The sequence below is a fragment of the Vicia villosa genome, linkage group LG4, assembly GCF_029867415.1.
Source record: "Vicia villosa cultivar HV-30 ecotype Madison, WI linkage group LG4, Vvil1.0, whole genome shotgun sequence".
Lineage (NCBI taxonomy): Eukaryota > Viridiplantae > Streptophyta > Magnoliopsida > Fabales > Fabaceae > Vicia > Vicia villosa.
This window is the reverse complement of record NC_081183.1, coordinates 123,451,290-123,469,280: the sequence shown is the minus strand read 5'-3', so window position 1 is coordinate 123,469,280 and position 17,991 is coordinate 123,451,290. Positions and strand designations below refer to the sequence as shown.

General features: G+C 33.0%; 1 protein-coding gene across 1 annotated transcript; it reads left to right on the top strand.

Annotated features, from left to right (window-relative positions):
• The first annotated feature begins 14,198 nt into the window (after window positions 1-14,198).
• Window positions 14,199-14,692, top strand: LOC131599614 (ethylene-responsive transcription factor ERF096-like). Its single transcript, XM_058871907.1, has one exon. It carries the CDS (start codon window positions 14,279-14,281, stop codon window positions 14,690-14,692), a length of 414 nt encoding a protein of 137 aa, XP_058727890.1. The 5' UTR covers window positions 14,199-14,278.
• Window positions 14,693-17,991: the final 3,299 nt, after the last annotated feature.

The window sequence follows — 17,991 nt, the reverse complement described above, 5'->3', positions numbered from 1 at the left end:
AATTTGTCTTTAGCCGTCTGCTCTTTCAGATCGCAAATTCATATCATTTATATATGTTTTTGTCATCATCAAAAAGGGGGAGATTGTTAGAACAAGATTTGTTCTGATCAATATTCTTAGTTTTGATGATAACAAGGATATGAATTTTGTGTGAGATAATATGGTACTCTAATACATTTCAATTTCCCTTTCAGGAAATATATAAAGAGTATGCACAAATCAGCGCTCAGAAGCTTTGTCTTAGAAGGTTCAGCATGCAACATCAGAACATGGTCTGGCAAGACATCAGAAGATGGTCAAGGCAGAATCAGAACATGGGTCTATGGAAGCATCAGAAGAACTTGAGATCAGAAGCAGAAGCACTTCAAGGTCAGAAGACAAGAAGATGCTATGCACCAAGCTGTTTGACTCTGATGATATTCAAATATTTTATTCACAAACATCAGATCAGAAGAAAGTACAGGTGGCAGGCTACGCTGACTGACAAAAGGAACGTTGGAAGCTATTAAAGGCAACGTCAGTAGACACAGCGTGAATAAGGCTCGAGGTAGTTGACAAAAGCGTGAAACATTAAATGCAATGCTGTACGGAATACGCAAAGCATTAAATGCGCCATACGGTCATCTTCTTAAACGCCTATAAATATGAAGTTCTGATGAGAAGCAAGGTTAACAACTCTGAACCAAATTCTGTGAATATTAACTTGCTGAAACGCTGTTCAATTCAAAGCTCAGAAACTTCATCTTCATCAAAGCTCACTACATTGCTGTTGTAATATATTAGTGAGATTAAGCTTAAATGTTAAGAGAAATATCACTGTTGTGATTATAGCTTTTAAGAAGCATTGTAAAACTCTTATTTGATTACATTAATTTGTAAGTAACTAGAGTGATCAAGTGTTGATCAGGATACTCTAGGAAGTCTTAGCTTGTGTCTAAGCAGTTGTAATTAGAGTGATCACATGGTGGTCAGGATACTCTAAGAAAGTCTTAGCTTGTGTCTAAGCATTTGTTCCTGGAGTGATCAGGTTGTGATCAGGATACTCTAGAAGACTTAGTCGCGGACTAAGTGGAAAACCATTGTAGTCTGTTGCGATTAGTGGATTAAATCCTCAGGTGAGGTAAATCACTCCGTGGGGGTGGACTGGAGTAGTTTAGTTAACAACGAACCAGGATAAAAATAACTGTGCATATTGTTTTTATGTTCAAGTTTTTTAGACTACACTTATTCAAACCCCCCCTTTCTAAGTGTTTTTCTATCCTTCAATTAATTCCGACAGGTAGAATGTATGTGTTATAATGTATGAATTAAATCGGTATTATTGTTCTGATTTATTAATTAATTCTGACAGGTAGAATGTATGTGTTATAATTTTCATGTGGCATGTGACATGTTGTGGCGTGAAAATCATGTGGCAACTAAATTTGTGGCGTGAAATTCATGTGGCAACTAAATTATACTTAACTTTTTTTTGTATGTGTAAGATGATTATCAGACATTGCTTGTACAATTTTTGACTGTTAATCCTTGGTATACTCCAAGACCGGGAGAGCCGCTTCATCCGGATGTAGATTTTAAACTTTGGAGTAAAGTCATTGGCAGCAAGGGGCCTAACGGGTGTTTTTTTGGTGCTGGAAATTTGGCAGGCACCTTGAGATCTGATGATAGAACTCTATATCAAAGAGTTCTTGACGGGGAAGGAGGTTCACCTCCTGTAACTTTAACAGATGAACAGAGAGACACTGTAAGACAATTGGCGATAAATGAGGTGAGGCGTGAGGCGGCGGAACGTGAAGCGGCACTGAAAGCCCAAATGGAGGCCCAAATGATGGCAATGCGGAATGAGCATCAGCGGGAAATGGAGGTCATGGCGAAAAGACAATCGGATATGGAGGCACAAATGCGACAATTTATGCAATCCTTTGGTGGAAACCAAAATATGGGGGGTTCTGCGCCGACTGATCAGGAAAATCTAAATGAGGATGAGTTTCCCGACCCGGATTGATTGTTGATTTAGTTTAGTTTTTAATATTAGATTTATAATTTTACTTTCTTAATTTGTGTAATATTAATTTTTGATTTTGAATTTGTGTAAACTATTAATTAAATTATAATTACATTATTTAGTAATATTAGATTTATAATTTTACTTTCTTAATTTTAATATTAGATTTATATTTAGTTTATTGAATTAATTTATAAATTTTATTAATTAATTTTAATATATTTAGTTTATTAATTTGATTTTATATATATATATATATATATATATATATATATATATATATATATAATATTTGGTTTTTAAAAAAAATAAATATTAGTGACGTGATTTCCATGTCACTAAGTAGTGACATGTAAATCACGTCGCAACTTCACAAACATAAATGCGCTTTTACAAGTCTCTAGGCAAATTTAGCGACGTGATTTTCATGCCACTAGGTAGTGACATGGAAATCACGTCACTAATAAAGATGCTTTTACTGACTCATTAGTGCTGCGCCTGCTCTGAATTGAAAAGCATTAAACTCTGGTCCAAATGTTGCGACGTGATTTTCACTTCACTAATTAGTGAAGTGAAAATCACGTCACTAAAAGTTGCCACCTTGCCTCCTGCGACGTAAATGACCACGTCGCAAATAGTGATTTGTGAAGTGTTTTTTTTGTTTGTGGCATGATAATCACGTCACTACTGAGCTCTTTTTTTTGTAGTGCCTTCTCAGAAAAGACTAATATGACCCGGTTATATTTTGTAAGGGATTAAATTGGGTCCTTTTTTTTGTGGAGGACTAATTTGGATTCTGTAGTTTTTGTGAGGGACCAAAATGGGTCTTCACTCTAAATTTTTTATTTATTTTGTTACCGTTAAATTATTACTAACTTATACGATTTTTCTAAAAATTAAAAATGGTAACATTTAAAATAAATTGAAAAAATACGATTGATTTTTTTTTTCTTTTCAAATTCTCATGTATAATTCTTTTCGTTCTCTTTGAAAGAGTATCTTATAAAGATGTATAGAATCCTCTAAATTTCCTTCATAACAAATGATGATTATTTTTATGTTTAGTGGGAAGCTTGTATAAAATTCTTGCAAAACTTATGGCGGAAAGATTGAGAACAAGATTGAGAACTGTGTTGTGGAAGCTAGTTTCGCACAACCAAACTGCTTTTGTTCCGGGAAGGAATATAGCGGATGGAGTTCTTGTAGTTAACGAGGTGATGGACTTAGCTAAAAGAGAGAAAAGGAATTGTGTTGTTTTGAAGTTAGATTTTGAAAAAGCATACGATCGGGTTAGTTGGAACTTCATGAAGTATATTTTAGTAAAGATGGGATTTGGTGCAACTTGGGTGAGATTGATAGAAGGTTGGGTTTTAATAGTTCTATTTCGGTTCTTATAAACGGTAGCACGACAAAAGACTTCAAAGTTGAGAAAGGTTTACGACAAGGAGATCCCTTGTCTCCTTTCTTGTTTGTGTTAGTTATGGAAGTTCTCACGGCGTTAATGAGAAAGGCGATTCTTATTGGTGATTTTCGGGGTTTTAAGATCAATGATGAAATGGAGGTGAATATGCTTCAATTTGCAGATGATACCATCGTTTTGGCGGATGGAGATACCTCCAATTTGTGGAGTTTGAAATCCATTTTTCGGGGGTTTGAGATAATTTCCGGTTTAAGGGTCAATTTCCACAAGAGCAATATCTATGGAATCAATTTGGGAGATGGGTTTTTAAAAGTGAGTCATTTAGCTTCACCGAGTGCATGTCGGAGATTGTTTTCAACTCTTGGTGGTGGATAGTATCTTTATACAAAGTAGTTGACTCTTGTAATTTTCATTTGTGGAATATTCTACCTCTCTCTTGTATAGAGAAGTAGAAGCTTTCCGTGTTGTTTTCGGGTTAGAGTATCCCTTATACTCTTATCAATTCCATTGTTTATTAAAAAATGATTATTTTTATGGACCGAAAACAAACTTAATTGAACTTGAATTTGTTCAGTGTAATCAAAACTATTAATAGAGGTATGTGATTTTGATTTTTAGTTTGTTATGAGTAATTACTTGCTGAGCAAGTAACGCCTATTTCCTCTGGCCATAATTATAAGAAAATACTCTCTTTTTAGGTATATTGAATAATGAATGTATCTGATTTTTTATGCAGACCAAATACATTCAATACTCAATGAACCTAAAAAGAGAATATTTGCTTATAATTATGGTGAGAGGGAGTATTTCGTATATGAGCAACTCTATAACTCCATACATTTACATTCTTCTCACTCACTTTCACAACTCCTTTAATTACTCTTTTCTTCTCTTTTTTTTCCAAAATGTGTCATTCCCAAAAAAATTGGTATATGGAGCTTTCTAGATCCTAGGGAACTCAAGTAATTGCAAGAGATATCAATTATGGCGGGTCATGGAAATTTTGCAACACACTTCTTGATGGCAAGATTTGAGACAAATGGATGACTCAAATGAAAGTGATTTTTAGTGCACAAAATGTTAGTGATATGGTGAAAAGAGATTGCAAGGCTCTATTTCTCTTTCATCATAATGTTTACTTGAAGATGTTTCAAAATATTGTTGGTGAATGTAAAATACATTTAATACATATTGTTTTATGGGTAATGCTAACATGTGTTAAGAAACCTATAATTAAAAAGTTTGTCTTAAATAAAATATAAAATAAAGTTAATTATGCATTTGTAATAAATTCAATACACAATTTTCTAGATAAAGTTTCTTTATTTAGTTCTTAACATGGGCCCTAAGGGTACATGTTAACATTACCCTTGATTTATTTTAAACTAAAATAAAATATATGACGGCACCTTATCATCATGTAATTTTATTAAGTGTTTGCATATGTTTTTGATGATTTTTAATAGATTATGTTTACGTTTTATGAAGAAATAGGAAAAAAATTTAAGAAGTAGAGAAACAAAGCAAAAAGATGAAAACGTTGAGAAATTGTTGAGAAAAGAGTATTTTCAGCACAATTTATATCATGGCGTATGTCCAGAAATTTAATCATATCTAGTGTTTCGTAACTCCTATTAATGTGACACTGATGATAAATTAAATCTAACAAATAGAATTAGCCAATAAGAAAATTATGTGGACATCTCGACTAGATATGGATCCGTCGCGCGCAATGACTCACTTTTTTTTCCACGTTTTTATTGCTATAAATAGGGGAAATGAGGCAAGAAAATGAATGGATTGTTTGGAGTATAATTTTTTATGGAAAGGAAAGTATCGAAGCTCAAGAACGGAGGTTTTCGTCACTAGAAGCCAATTTCTAACCAGATATTCATATATTATATTTTTAATTCTTCATCTATGAGTAGTTTAATTTTTTTTATTTTTTTTATTTTTTAGGGAAAATTAGATGAACATGTATGAATCTATTGGATCACATGTTTGAATTTTTATACTCTTTTCACTTTTGATTACTTTAATTATTTGTTCGCTTAATTTTGCATTTATTATTATATATGTGTTGACATTTATTACTAACTCTAAACCCTTAAATCTGATCTAAATTATTTTTTCAACTTAGTAATTAATTAGAGATAAGAAATTAAAAGTTGTGACTTAAGGTTTAACGTAACGAATATTGTCTGTTTTAACTAGCCAATTGACCTAAGAGATTAGGGAGCGTACTGTAGAATAGTGATTTATACACCAAGAGATTGGGTATAACGGGTTAGTTAAACCGTCGTAATAAATGAGGAATTATCATAAGGAAATAGATACTAGCATCATTAAGGACAAACATGGGATTCGAAGCAAAGGTCAAATCATTGTTATTGTTAATTATTAAACTTCCAACATGTTTTTATTTACGAAATTTTTATTTAAAACTCAGCATTTGAGAACACCCCCCCAATTTAATTTCGATAACACGTGAATCGTTTTGTTAAGATCAAACAATACACATGAATATAAATTTATTTTATTACTTCAATACTTTAAGTACACTTGCAAAATAGTCATCAAGTTTTTGGCTTCGTTGTCGGGAATTTTTGAATTACTTCAACAAGACAATTTTTGTGCTACGCTTTTATTTTTAATTTCATTTTTTTATTTGAATTTATACTTTCTAATAATTTATATGAGGTTCAAGCTCGACACTGATATCACTAAATACAAATATCGAGATGACTCCAAGAGCAATCCCGAGAGCAAATAGAGAAGCACAATGAGCTAAAGAGAAGCTAGAAGAAGAGAAAACACCTACTTCTTCTTACACCAAAAGCGATCAAGAGAAACAAAAATGGAAATTCCACCAAGATAAACGATGGAAGATTATTGCAGGAGGACTGATGCTGAACAAATTTCTTTGCCTTTTAAACCTGTTAACCTTGTTTGTCTCGACATTTAGAATGTTTTTCTTGCATGTCTAAGAGACAAGCAGTTCAATAGAACTGCCATTAGAAATTCATGGAAGCATCTGACTCGTTTTTACGAGACATGCTCTATTAATAAGCCAGATGGGGTAACCGAATTTCAGATCAAGCTGAGACTTTTTGAGTTTTCATTAACTTTAAGAGCAAAATATTGGTTGCCATCTTTACCAAGTGGTATGATTCAGACATGGACAAAGTTAGAAGAAAAGTTTCTACAATATGTTTCTTCAATGCTCAATTTGTTGAAAAAATGGCCAAATTTTCAAATTTCTCACAAGGTGATTATGAATCACTTTATGATGCATGAGAAAAATTCAAGTTGTTACTTATAAGATGTATGAATCATAACATGGATAACATGGAGCTGGCAACACTTCACAAGACGTCTAAAATTTCAAGCATGAATTCTTCTAGATGCTTAAGCTAGAGGTACAATCAAATTAAAGAACGAAAACGGGGTGAAAGAGTTGATAGAAAAAATGGGTTAGAATGAATACCGATCTTAAAGTGAAAGATGTGTGAAGACTAAAGAAAAGAAAAAATGTGTACTAAAATTAGATTCTTGCACATTGTTATTAGCTTAATTAGAGGTTCTTGCTAAGCACTTAGTGGGGACCACTATCTTTCTAGCTAATGTCAGTCAAGTTCAATTGTTATAGTGTGACTTTTACGATGGAAGACATGCTAATGAAAACTATGTACCCCAGGGACATACTGAAGAAGCTCAAGTTACTAGAAGTTTTCAAAGAGGTAACCCCGATTATAGTACTCATGATGTAGGTTGGAAGGATCGCCTAAACTTCAAGTGGGGTAACAACTAGAGTTTGAAGCAAAACCAAGGAGTTCCTAAAGTCCCTCAATTTCCTAAAAATCCACCACAAGAGAAGCCATCTTAGTTAGAAGAAGCCATGACTAAATTTATTAAGATGACTCAAGCTAATTTTGAGAAAGTAAGCAAGAATAAAAAAGATATGACCAAAAATGAGGAGACAATGAGTAGGTACACTGAGGCATCCATAAACAATCTAGAAATGTATATTTGTCAATTATCTAGAAAATTAGCAGCACAACCTAGTTCAAGTGGGGGATTTTATAGAAATACAATATATAAACCTAAGAATGAGAGTTGGAATGTCATTGAGATGTGAAATATGATAGGTTACCCATTAGCAGATTCTAGAAGTGAGAAGAAAGACCAAGAAGATGAAGTACTAAATGAGGGAGTAGTTGAAAAAGGGAAAAAGAAAAACCTAGAGGGAGAAAAAAATGAGGAAAGAGAAAAAGACAGTGGGAGAGGATACATACTTGGCAAACTACTTGATAAAAACTCACTTTTGAGAAGAACCAATAAGTAAATTCTCAACAAACAAAAGTCCAAACCCCTTTATCATGCCATTTTATGAGAAAAAACCCTGAAAAATCTATAGATCGGAAAGCGTAAGCCAAAGTATGATGAGAATTTAGTTTTGACATAATATTATTGTGCAATCATCCAAAGTGTTGTGAATTCAATACCCAGAACAAAGTATAATGCAAGGGAAGAATAAAGGACAAGGAAGAAGAGGAACACAAGAATTGGTTATAACTGCTATTCTTTTACCTTCTCTTAAAACAAGTTTACAAGTTTACAAGAATAACAAATAACCTCTCTCACCCTAAATTAGGATTTGCAGCTTAGCAATGATTAGAGACTAGTATGCTATTTATAATAAAACCTAACATACTAACTAATGGGTTTTTTTCAACAAGGCCCATTACACAAGCCAACTTAATAAACAAGTTAACTTAACAAATTAGGGTTTAAACACTAAACCTAATTTAACATGCTAACAACCCTAGCATCTTCGACACAAGCATGTGAACAACCTTCGACTTCATGCTTAATCAAGTCGAACGAAGAAGCTACCCTTCGGCCATACTAGAGTTCGATCCAATTTCTCACAAATCTCCACCTTGGACCTAACTCTACAATATCAAGGGAACAAACTAGCTTTCTTCATGCAGCTTTAGCAACTGCATACAGTGGAAAAACTTGCAACTTGACAATGTCTTGGTGATCATATCAGCAGCATTGTCTTCAGTCGAAACCTTCAACACTTGGACTTCTCCACGCTCGATTACTCCTTTGACGAAATACAGTCTCACATCAATGTGCTTAGTTCGCTCATGATAGGTTGAATTCTTCGACAGGTGTATTGCACTCTGACTATCACATTTAACAGTGATACCTTGACCTTGAAGTTTCAGCTCCTTTGCAAAACCTTCAAGCCACAATGCTTCTTTCACAGCTTCAGTGAGAGCAATATATTCTGCTTCAGTGGTTGATAGAGCAACAACCTTCTGAAGTGTTGCTTTCCAACTAATTGTTGTGCCAAACATAGTGAAAACATATCCAGAAATAGATTTTCTGGAATCCATACAACCTGCATAATCAGAGTCGACATATCCTTCGATTACTGCTTTACTATCTTCACCTAAGGCTCCACCATAAATTAGGACTCTATTCAGAGACCCATTTATGTACCTTAAAATCCACTTCAATGCTTGCCAGTGAGCCTTTCCAGGATTCGCCATGTACCTGCTTACAAGACTTACTGCGTATGCTATGTCGGGTCTAGTACAGACCATAGCATACATCAAAAAATCGACTATATTAGCATATGGGATGCTCTTCATATAGGCTCTTTCGACATTAGTACTGGGACACTGATCAATACTCAGCTTGAATTGAGGGTTTGTTGGAGTCACAACTGGCTTCGAATTCGACATACCAAACTTTTCAAGAATCTTCCGTAGATATGCCTCTTGAGATAGGCATAACTTCGACTTCTTTCTATCTCTTCGAATTTCAATTCCAAGAATCCTAGAAGCAGCTCCCAGATCCTTCATATCGAACTCCTTATTGAGTTCAGCCTTCACCCTCATCACATCTTCGACATTGTTGCTTGCTATGAGAATATCATCCACATAAAGCAACAAAATAACAAATGAATTACCAGGTCGAAATCTGAAGTAAACGCAGTGGTCGAACTGACTTCTAATGAAACTTATGCGTGCCATGAACTTGTCGAATCTCCTATTCCACTGTCGAGGAGATTGTTTCAGCCCATACAAAGATCTCTTTAACTTGCACACATAATCTTCCTTCCCCTTTTCGACATACCCTTCAGGTTGCCTCATTAGGATCGTTTCATCTAGATCACCATACAAGAACGCAGTCTTCACATCCATCTGTTCCAGTTCAAGATCGAACTGTGCCACCATGGCAAGCAACATTCGAATGGACCTATGCTTCACAACAAGAGAAAACACATCATTGAAGTCAACACCTTCTTTCTGAGTGAAACCCCTTGCAACTAACCTTGCCTTGTATCTTTTTGACGTCACTCCTTCGATTCCTTCCTTAACTTTTAAAATCCATTTACAGCTGACTAACCTTGCCCCAGCAGGTTTCTTGATCAGTTCCCAAGTGTGATTTTCATGAAGAGATTTCATCTCATCATCCATGGCCTTCAACCATTCGGTCTTATTTCGACTCCTCATAACTTCCTTGTAGTCTTTAGGTTCTTCGTCTAAAGCCTCACTTGCAGAGATTAAGGCATAAGCTATAAGATTTGCATACCCAAGTCTCTGAGGTGCCTTGATGACTCTTCTCAACCTATCTCTTGACAATAGGTAGTCATCGACAGTTTCCTCATCCTCCTCAGCATCTTCTGCTTCTTCTTCGACTTCATCAGGGATATGCAATTCAGCATCAACATGCTCCACCTCAACAGGAATCTCTACCTGTTCCAGCTCTTCTGCACTTCGACCATCATCAGTTTTCTTGAAAGCCATTTCAGCTTCATTGAAAACTACATCTCGACTGGTGATACACCTCCTGTGACCTGGCTCTAGGCACCATAGCCTATAAGCTTTGACTCCTTCAGGGTATCCCATGAACATGCATTTCAAAGCTCTAGGTTCGACCTTGTCTTGCCTAATGTGAGCATAGGCTACGCAGCCAAATACTCTCAGTTTGTCGAGATCTGGTGGATGTCCCGACCAAACTTCTTCAGGTGTCTTCATATCTAACGCTGTTGAAGGACATCTGTTTATCAGATATGTTGCTGTCAAAACAGCCTCAGCCCAGAACACCTTCTTTTACCCCGCACTAGTCAACATGCATCTGACTCTCTCCAAAATAGTTCGATTAAACCTTTCAGCCAAACTATTTTGTTGTAGAGTACCTGCAGTAGTTCTATGTCTTGCAATACCAGAGGCTGCACAAAAAATGTCGAATGCCTCATTGCAAAATTCAAGGCCATTGTCGGTTCTCAACCTCTTGACCTTCTTGCCAGTCTGTTTTCTACCAGAGTCTTCCAACTTTTGAAATTCTCAAAAGTTTCATCCTTAGTCTTCTGGATGAATACCCATAGTTTTCTGGAATAATCATCTACTATGGATAGAAAATACCTTGCTCCTGAATGTGATGGACACCTTGCAGGCCCCCAAAGATCAGCATGGATGTAATCAAGGGATCCATGTGTTCTTTGTTTGCCTTTGTTGAACTTCACTATGCAAGATTTTCCAAGTACACAGGGTTCACAAAACTTCAACTTTTCGACTTTGTCTCCACCAAGCAGATTTTGTTTCCCTAATTCGACCAGACCCCTTTCACTGACATGGCCCAATCTCATGTGCCAGATTTCTGTCTTCGACCAAGGTTTCGTGGATGCAACATTTGTCGAACCACTTACAACTTCAGCCTCAAGGGTATACAAGCCTTGTTTCTTCACGCCTCTCAAGACTTCCTTCGAACCCTTCATGACTCTTAGGATACTTTTCTCTCCTTGGAAAACATATCCTTTCTTGTCGAATTCACCAAGAGAAAGCAGATTTCTCTTCAAATCAGGAACATATCTGACTTCAGTCAACAACCTTATTGACTCATCATGGAGCTTGAATCTAACAGATCCAATACCTGCAATCTTGCAAGCCTTGATGTTTCCCAGCAATACTGATCCACCATCTTGATCACATAATTCCTCGAACAAGTCTTTGTTTGGAGTCATGTGCCAAGTGCAACCTGAATCCATAATCCACTCTCTTCTCGAGTCACTGCTTGAAACCACAAGAACATCAGATGATTCAAAATCATCTTAAACAATGGCTGCATTGCCATTATCCTTACCTTCATGATCTTTCAGGCGTTCAGGGCACACCTTTCTTGTGTGACCCTCCTTCTTACAATGATAGCATCGAATGACAGATGCTTCGCCACTGTAAGACTTCAACTGGCTTTTGCCCTTCTTGTCGAACTTACCATTCTTTCGCAAGAATTTTCCTTTAACGGCCAAACCTTCACCAACAGTCGAAGGTTTTTGCTCCTTTCGTTCATTCAAGTTCTTAGAATACAAGGCTGATTGAACTTCTTCAAACGTCAAGAACTCCCTTCCATACAAGAGAGTTTCTTTGAAGTGAGCATGTCACCGAGGAAAAACGCACAATAGTAACAGCGCTTGATCTTCATCATCAATCTTTACATCGATATTTTCAAGATCAAGAATCAGCTTGTTGAACATATCCAACTGCTCAGCCAACACTTTGTCTTCAATCATCTTGAATGAATACAAAGCTTGCTTCAGGTAGAGTCGATTTACCAGCGATTTGGTCATATACAAACTTTCAAGTTTCACCCATAACCCTGATGCCGTCGTCTCCTTTGATACCTGCCGGAGAACCTTATCACCAAGGCTCAACAAAATTGCGTTGTGTGCTTTCTCGATCATATTCGTCTTCTCCGCCGCTGTCAATTCTGCATTCATGGCTGCCTCTCCCTTCAACGCTTCCAAGCAACCCTGCTGAACCAGTAGGGCTTTCATCTTCAAGCGCCACAGACCGAAATCATTCACTCCGGTGAACTTTTCAATCTCATACTTTGTTGAAGGCATCTTCTCCACGCTCACTGCACCAATTTGTTGTGAATTCAATACCAAGAACAAAGTATAATGCAAGGGAAGAATAAAGGACAAGGAAGAAGAGGAACACAAGAATTGGTTATAACTGCTATTCTTTTACTTTCTCTTAAAACAAGTTTACAAGTTTACAAGAATAACAAATAACCTCTCTCACCCTAAATTAGGATTTGCAGCTTAGCAATGATGAGAGACTAGTATGCTATTTATAATAAAACCTAACATACTAACCAATGGGTTTTTTTCAGCAAGGCCCATTACACAAGCCAACTTAATAAACAAGTTAACTTAACAAATTAGGGTTTAAACACTAAACCTAATTTAACATGCTAACAACCCTAGCATCTTCGACACAAGCATGTGAACAACCTTCGACTTCATGCTTAATCAAGTCGAACGAAGAAGCTACCCTTCGGCCATACTAGAGTTCGATCCAATTTCTCACACAAAGAAAACTAGCTTCCGCCAAATCTCAAAGATTTAGTGCAATTTACCATTTCTTGCACCATTGACAAACTCAATGCTTTTTAAAGATATAACATGCACTTTATGACTTAGGGGCAAGAATCAACTCAATGCTTTTTCCATGTTGAAGAAACTTGATTAGGATGAATTTAAGTCAACTCAAATGACCCTTACATTGCCAGATCGATCCATTGTTTATGCTTATGGAGTGCTTGAAGATGTGTTTGTTAAAGTGGATGAATTGGTATTCCCAATTGATTTTGTTATTCTAAACATGGCAGAATATACAAAAATAACTATTATTTATGGAAGACCTGTAATATCTCATTTCCTCTTAAATGGTCTAACGGTTATAAGTTGGGACATATTGAGTTCTGAAATGTCTTATTTATTCCCAATTGTTGTCAGTTGAGGTTAATAGAGTAATTAGAGAAATTAAGTTTTTCTCAGATCGACGGACCTTTGCTAATTGGTAAAAGAAAGGAAATTTTAGTAATATTAATAGATAGTAAATTACTCTTTCTCTCAAAAATTAAAGAATAAAGTGGATAAAATGAAATAAATTTACTCGTAGTATTTGTGGCTAGTTAATTTTGAATTAGAATAAAGATAAGAGAAAAAGGATATCCAATAACAGTGTAAAATATTTTTAATCGGTTAATCAATCACAACTATGTATATAATTAAAACACAATTTTAATTTAAAAAAATTAATATGACATGACAAATGTAAAAATTTTAATTAGTTGTATGTCTAAAATTAATTTACACTTTCAGTGTTCTAAAGATAATTTATAAACACTATCAAATCTATTATTACTTTATTGAATCATTTTGAAACTTACTTGATTTATATATTTACAGATAGAAACTATTTACAAAATATCAATTAACGTGACCAAACTCTGGTCTACATCAAATTAATTTGAAATATATATATATATATATATATATATATATATATATATATATATATATATATATATATATATATATATATATATATATATATATATATATATATATATATATATATATATATATATATATATATATATATATATATATATATATATATATATATATATATATCTATCTTAATCAAACCTTGCCTATAATCTGCAGCAAATTTGAATTTGGTTGCGCGATCCCATAAATAATAATATATAATATATGATATTAGTAATAATTGATACGCGCATTAGAGTTTCCTCCACCTCATATGCACCTAAACGCAAAAACAAAACAAATCCATTTTTCCTGTCCACATATTTCAATTCTAGTCCTTTCAAAAACATATAAACCTATAAGCAATCCAAGAATCAAATTTATACACTTCCATGAATCAAGTCAATACATGCATCCATCTATCTCTTCAAAACAAATTTCAAGACTGTGGTGGCTACCTATATATAGAAATAGAATCATGTAATTCATAAACATGACAAATAAAATGGAAGAGGAGCATAAGGGAGGTGAAGAAGTAAAGTACAGGGGTGTAAGGAGAAGGCCATGGGGAAAATATGGAGCAGAGATTAGAGACCCTACAAAGGCAACTGGAAGACAATGGTTAGGAACGTTTGACACAGCTGAGGAAGCTGCTAGAGCTTATGATTGTGCTGCCATTCGTTTGAGAGGTGCTCTTGCAATTCTGAACTTTCCTGATGAATACCATTTACATCTTTCTTCTTTATCGCGCTCGTCGTCATCGTCGTCGTCGTCGTCTAATGTTGCCATTGGCAGCAGTTCTTCTAGACAGCAAAATGAAATTATTGAGTTTGAGTATTTGGATAACAAGGTGTTGGAAGATCTTCTTGGATCATCGAAAGAAGAGAATGAAAGGGATGATGATTAACATAAATCTTTAGACTAGGTTTTTTACAATAACATGTTACATGATTTTGCAGCAAGGTTTTAAAAACAGTCCTCGAACACAAAAAATGTTACGACAAAATGGTTTTGACAGGTATTGATACCGATACAGTTATCACCGTTTTTATATTAAAGAATAAATTGTATTTTTTTTTTGACAAAAAAGAATAAATTGTAGTTAAATCACACCGTAACAACTAAATCGTGTCACAACACTTGTAATGACCAAAATCGCGATAGTCGACTGCAACAGTTTTTTAAAATGCTACTTTACACTTATGTTTTGGACAATTTTCTTGTTAACATTTGAGTAATCTCGCACAAAAACTTGTTAACGGTTAGTTTTATAGAGAATGCATACTCTAAATTTGTATTTTTAAATCGTATCAATATTATAAGGGTCATGCTAACATGTGCCTTAAGGGCATATGTTAAAGATATTATAATTAGAAAAAGTTAAATATTTAATTAAATACAATAAAATTATATTTAAAATTTTGATACATTGAATATGCACATGTTCCAAAAAATATTTCTATAAATATCTCATTATCTTGTGCCGTTGGACACACGTTAGTTTTTCCCATATTATAAATTTATATGATATTATTCACTATTCTAATGAAGATTCCCGTAATTAAAAAGAAAGACGTGTGATTCTTTTCCACTTTCTAGAGATCTCAAAAAGAGGAAGCTCTTCTAGAAAGGTCTAGAATCCTCTTAAAATTCCTTCATAGCTAATGAATGCCTTTATGGACTGAAAACAAATCTTATTAGTCTTGAATTAACATGGACCCTAAGATAATAATATTTGACTTATCAAAACATTTAAAACGTGAGATAAAGACTAATCTCAACTAAAATAAATGAACTTAATTAAAATTAATCGATTTGCTTAACTGCATAAGCAAATCTGTTTGAATAAGAATAAAATTAAAAATGAATATATAAATAATTTGTTTATTCAATTCAATTAAATTGATCTACTTTAATTTACTTCAAAAGTTTGTTAAAAGAAATTGTAAGACGAATTATAAAAAAAATAGCCTTTCAAATTTTCAGTAACAAGTTTTGTTGTCTACATTTAAATGTCTCATATTGTCTTTCTAAGTTTCTCTTTCTTGAAAACCCCACATTGACACTCGTATGTTGGGTCCTAAAAATGGCTAAAAACGTCTTTTAAAGGTTTAAGGCGAAACATATTGTGTTTCCCTAAAACGCTTTACATTTTGACAAAATGCCAAAAAACACTACATTCCATGTGAACGCCTTGTGTTTCCTAAATCCATCGTGTTCAAGGCAATTTTCACATTAAAGCTCTTGGAAATTATTATTAATGATAAAACCCCCTTATAGATTTTAGAATTTGTAGTATGTTTTGAAGTCTTTAGATTCTAGAATTCGAACTAATTCATTATTTCACTACAAAAAAACTCATCTCCAGCGACATAGGTAGCGACGTGGTTAACACGTGGGTAGTTGCGACGTGTTTCCCACGTCACAACAAACTTTTATAATTAAAAAATCAATCCAACGTTATAATCAGACGTGTCAGAGGTTGCTTTTTTTAAAAAAATGTTGCGACATGTGAAACACGTCGCTAATAAAAAGTAAAAAATAAAAAAATACAAACTTTAACGTTGTAGTTGGTGGGAGATTTGAAATTTTTTGAATTTTAGTAGTGACGTTACTCCCACGTCGCAACGTATTACTTGGGAATATAACTCTGTCACTTTTACAGATGTGTCATTATTATTATGACCGTTTAAGTGTAGCGACGTGGGAACCACCTGGCAAAGTAGCGACGTGGTCATCACGTCGCTGATGTCCTTATATATTTTTTCACAAAACCAAAACCCTTGCGTTCCAGATTCAGAAACAGAAACAGAATAGAAAGCAAAAGCCTTCCTCCCCTTTCTTCTTCCTCCACTCCACGCATCTCCCCTTTCTTCCTCCCTCCATTGCTCCAACTCCCCCTCCCCTTTTCTTCCCCATTGTTGTCTTAACTCTCTCTCAAATATCAATCAAAGGTAACTAATTTTATTTTTTATTTGTATAATTTTATTTTTTTAGAACTTTTAAATTTCTGAATTTAATTTAGAGTTTTTTTTGAAGGATTGAAGTTTGAAGATTGAAGAATTGTGAAGAAGAGGTACTACAAGAGTGAAGGAGATTTGAAGAAGAGGTATTTTAGTAATTTTTTATATTTTATTTTTATTGTGATATACTGAAATAAATTTATTTTGTATATTTGTGAATTTATATGTGTGGAATAAATCTGTGAATAAATTTATATGTGTGGAATAAATTTATTTTGTATATTTGTGAATGTATATTTGTGAATTTATACTGAAATAAATTTTATTTCACAATATCTAAGTTTATATATATATATATATATATATATATATATATATATATATATATATATATATATATATATATATATATATATTCTGTTTTTTATAACTAAATAAATTTATTTGGTCTAAGTTTAATAAATTAAATTTGTATATATTCTGTTTTTTGTCTAAATATATTCTAAGTTTATATATTTTAAGTTTAATTTTTATATATACGAAAATGTATAAATATATAAATAAAAAACAGAATTATGAAAATTATGAAAATATTTTTAAAACAGAATTATTTTTGCATATATAGAAATTAAATTTTTTATGTTTATAATAAAAAGATAATATATTTATATTATGAATTATGAAAATAAAATATTAAAAAGAGAATATTTTTATACATATAAGTTATAAATGTTTTATGTTTATATAAAATAAGTTATTTTTTTGAAAAATAGAAATATAAACAAACTACAATTAAAAGTATATAGAAAATATTTTTAAAACAGAATTATTTTTGCATATATAGAAATTAAATTTTTTATGTTTATAATAAAAAGATAATATATTTATATTATAATGAAAATAAAATATTAAAAAGAGAATATTTTTATACATATAAGTTTTGAATTTTTTATGTTTATATAAAATAAGTTATTTTTTGAAAAATAGAAATATAAACAAACTACAATTAAAAGTACATCATTGTTGTATATATTTGATAAAAATAGTTTTATTAAAAAAAATCTAATAGACTATGTTTTATATGTAATATATATTATTGTTTTTTAAAATAGAAATTATTACTAAAAATAAGATACATATTAATCTTAATGAATGTATAGAAGTTATGTTTGAAAAATATTATTAATATTTAAAAATTAAAAATAAAATATTATAAATTTACATTTTGTATATAATATTTACT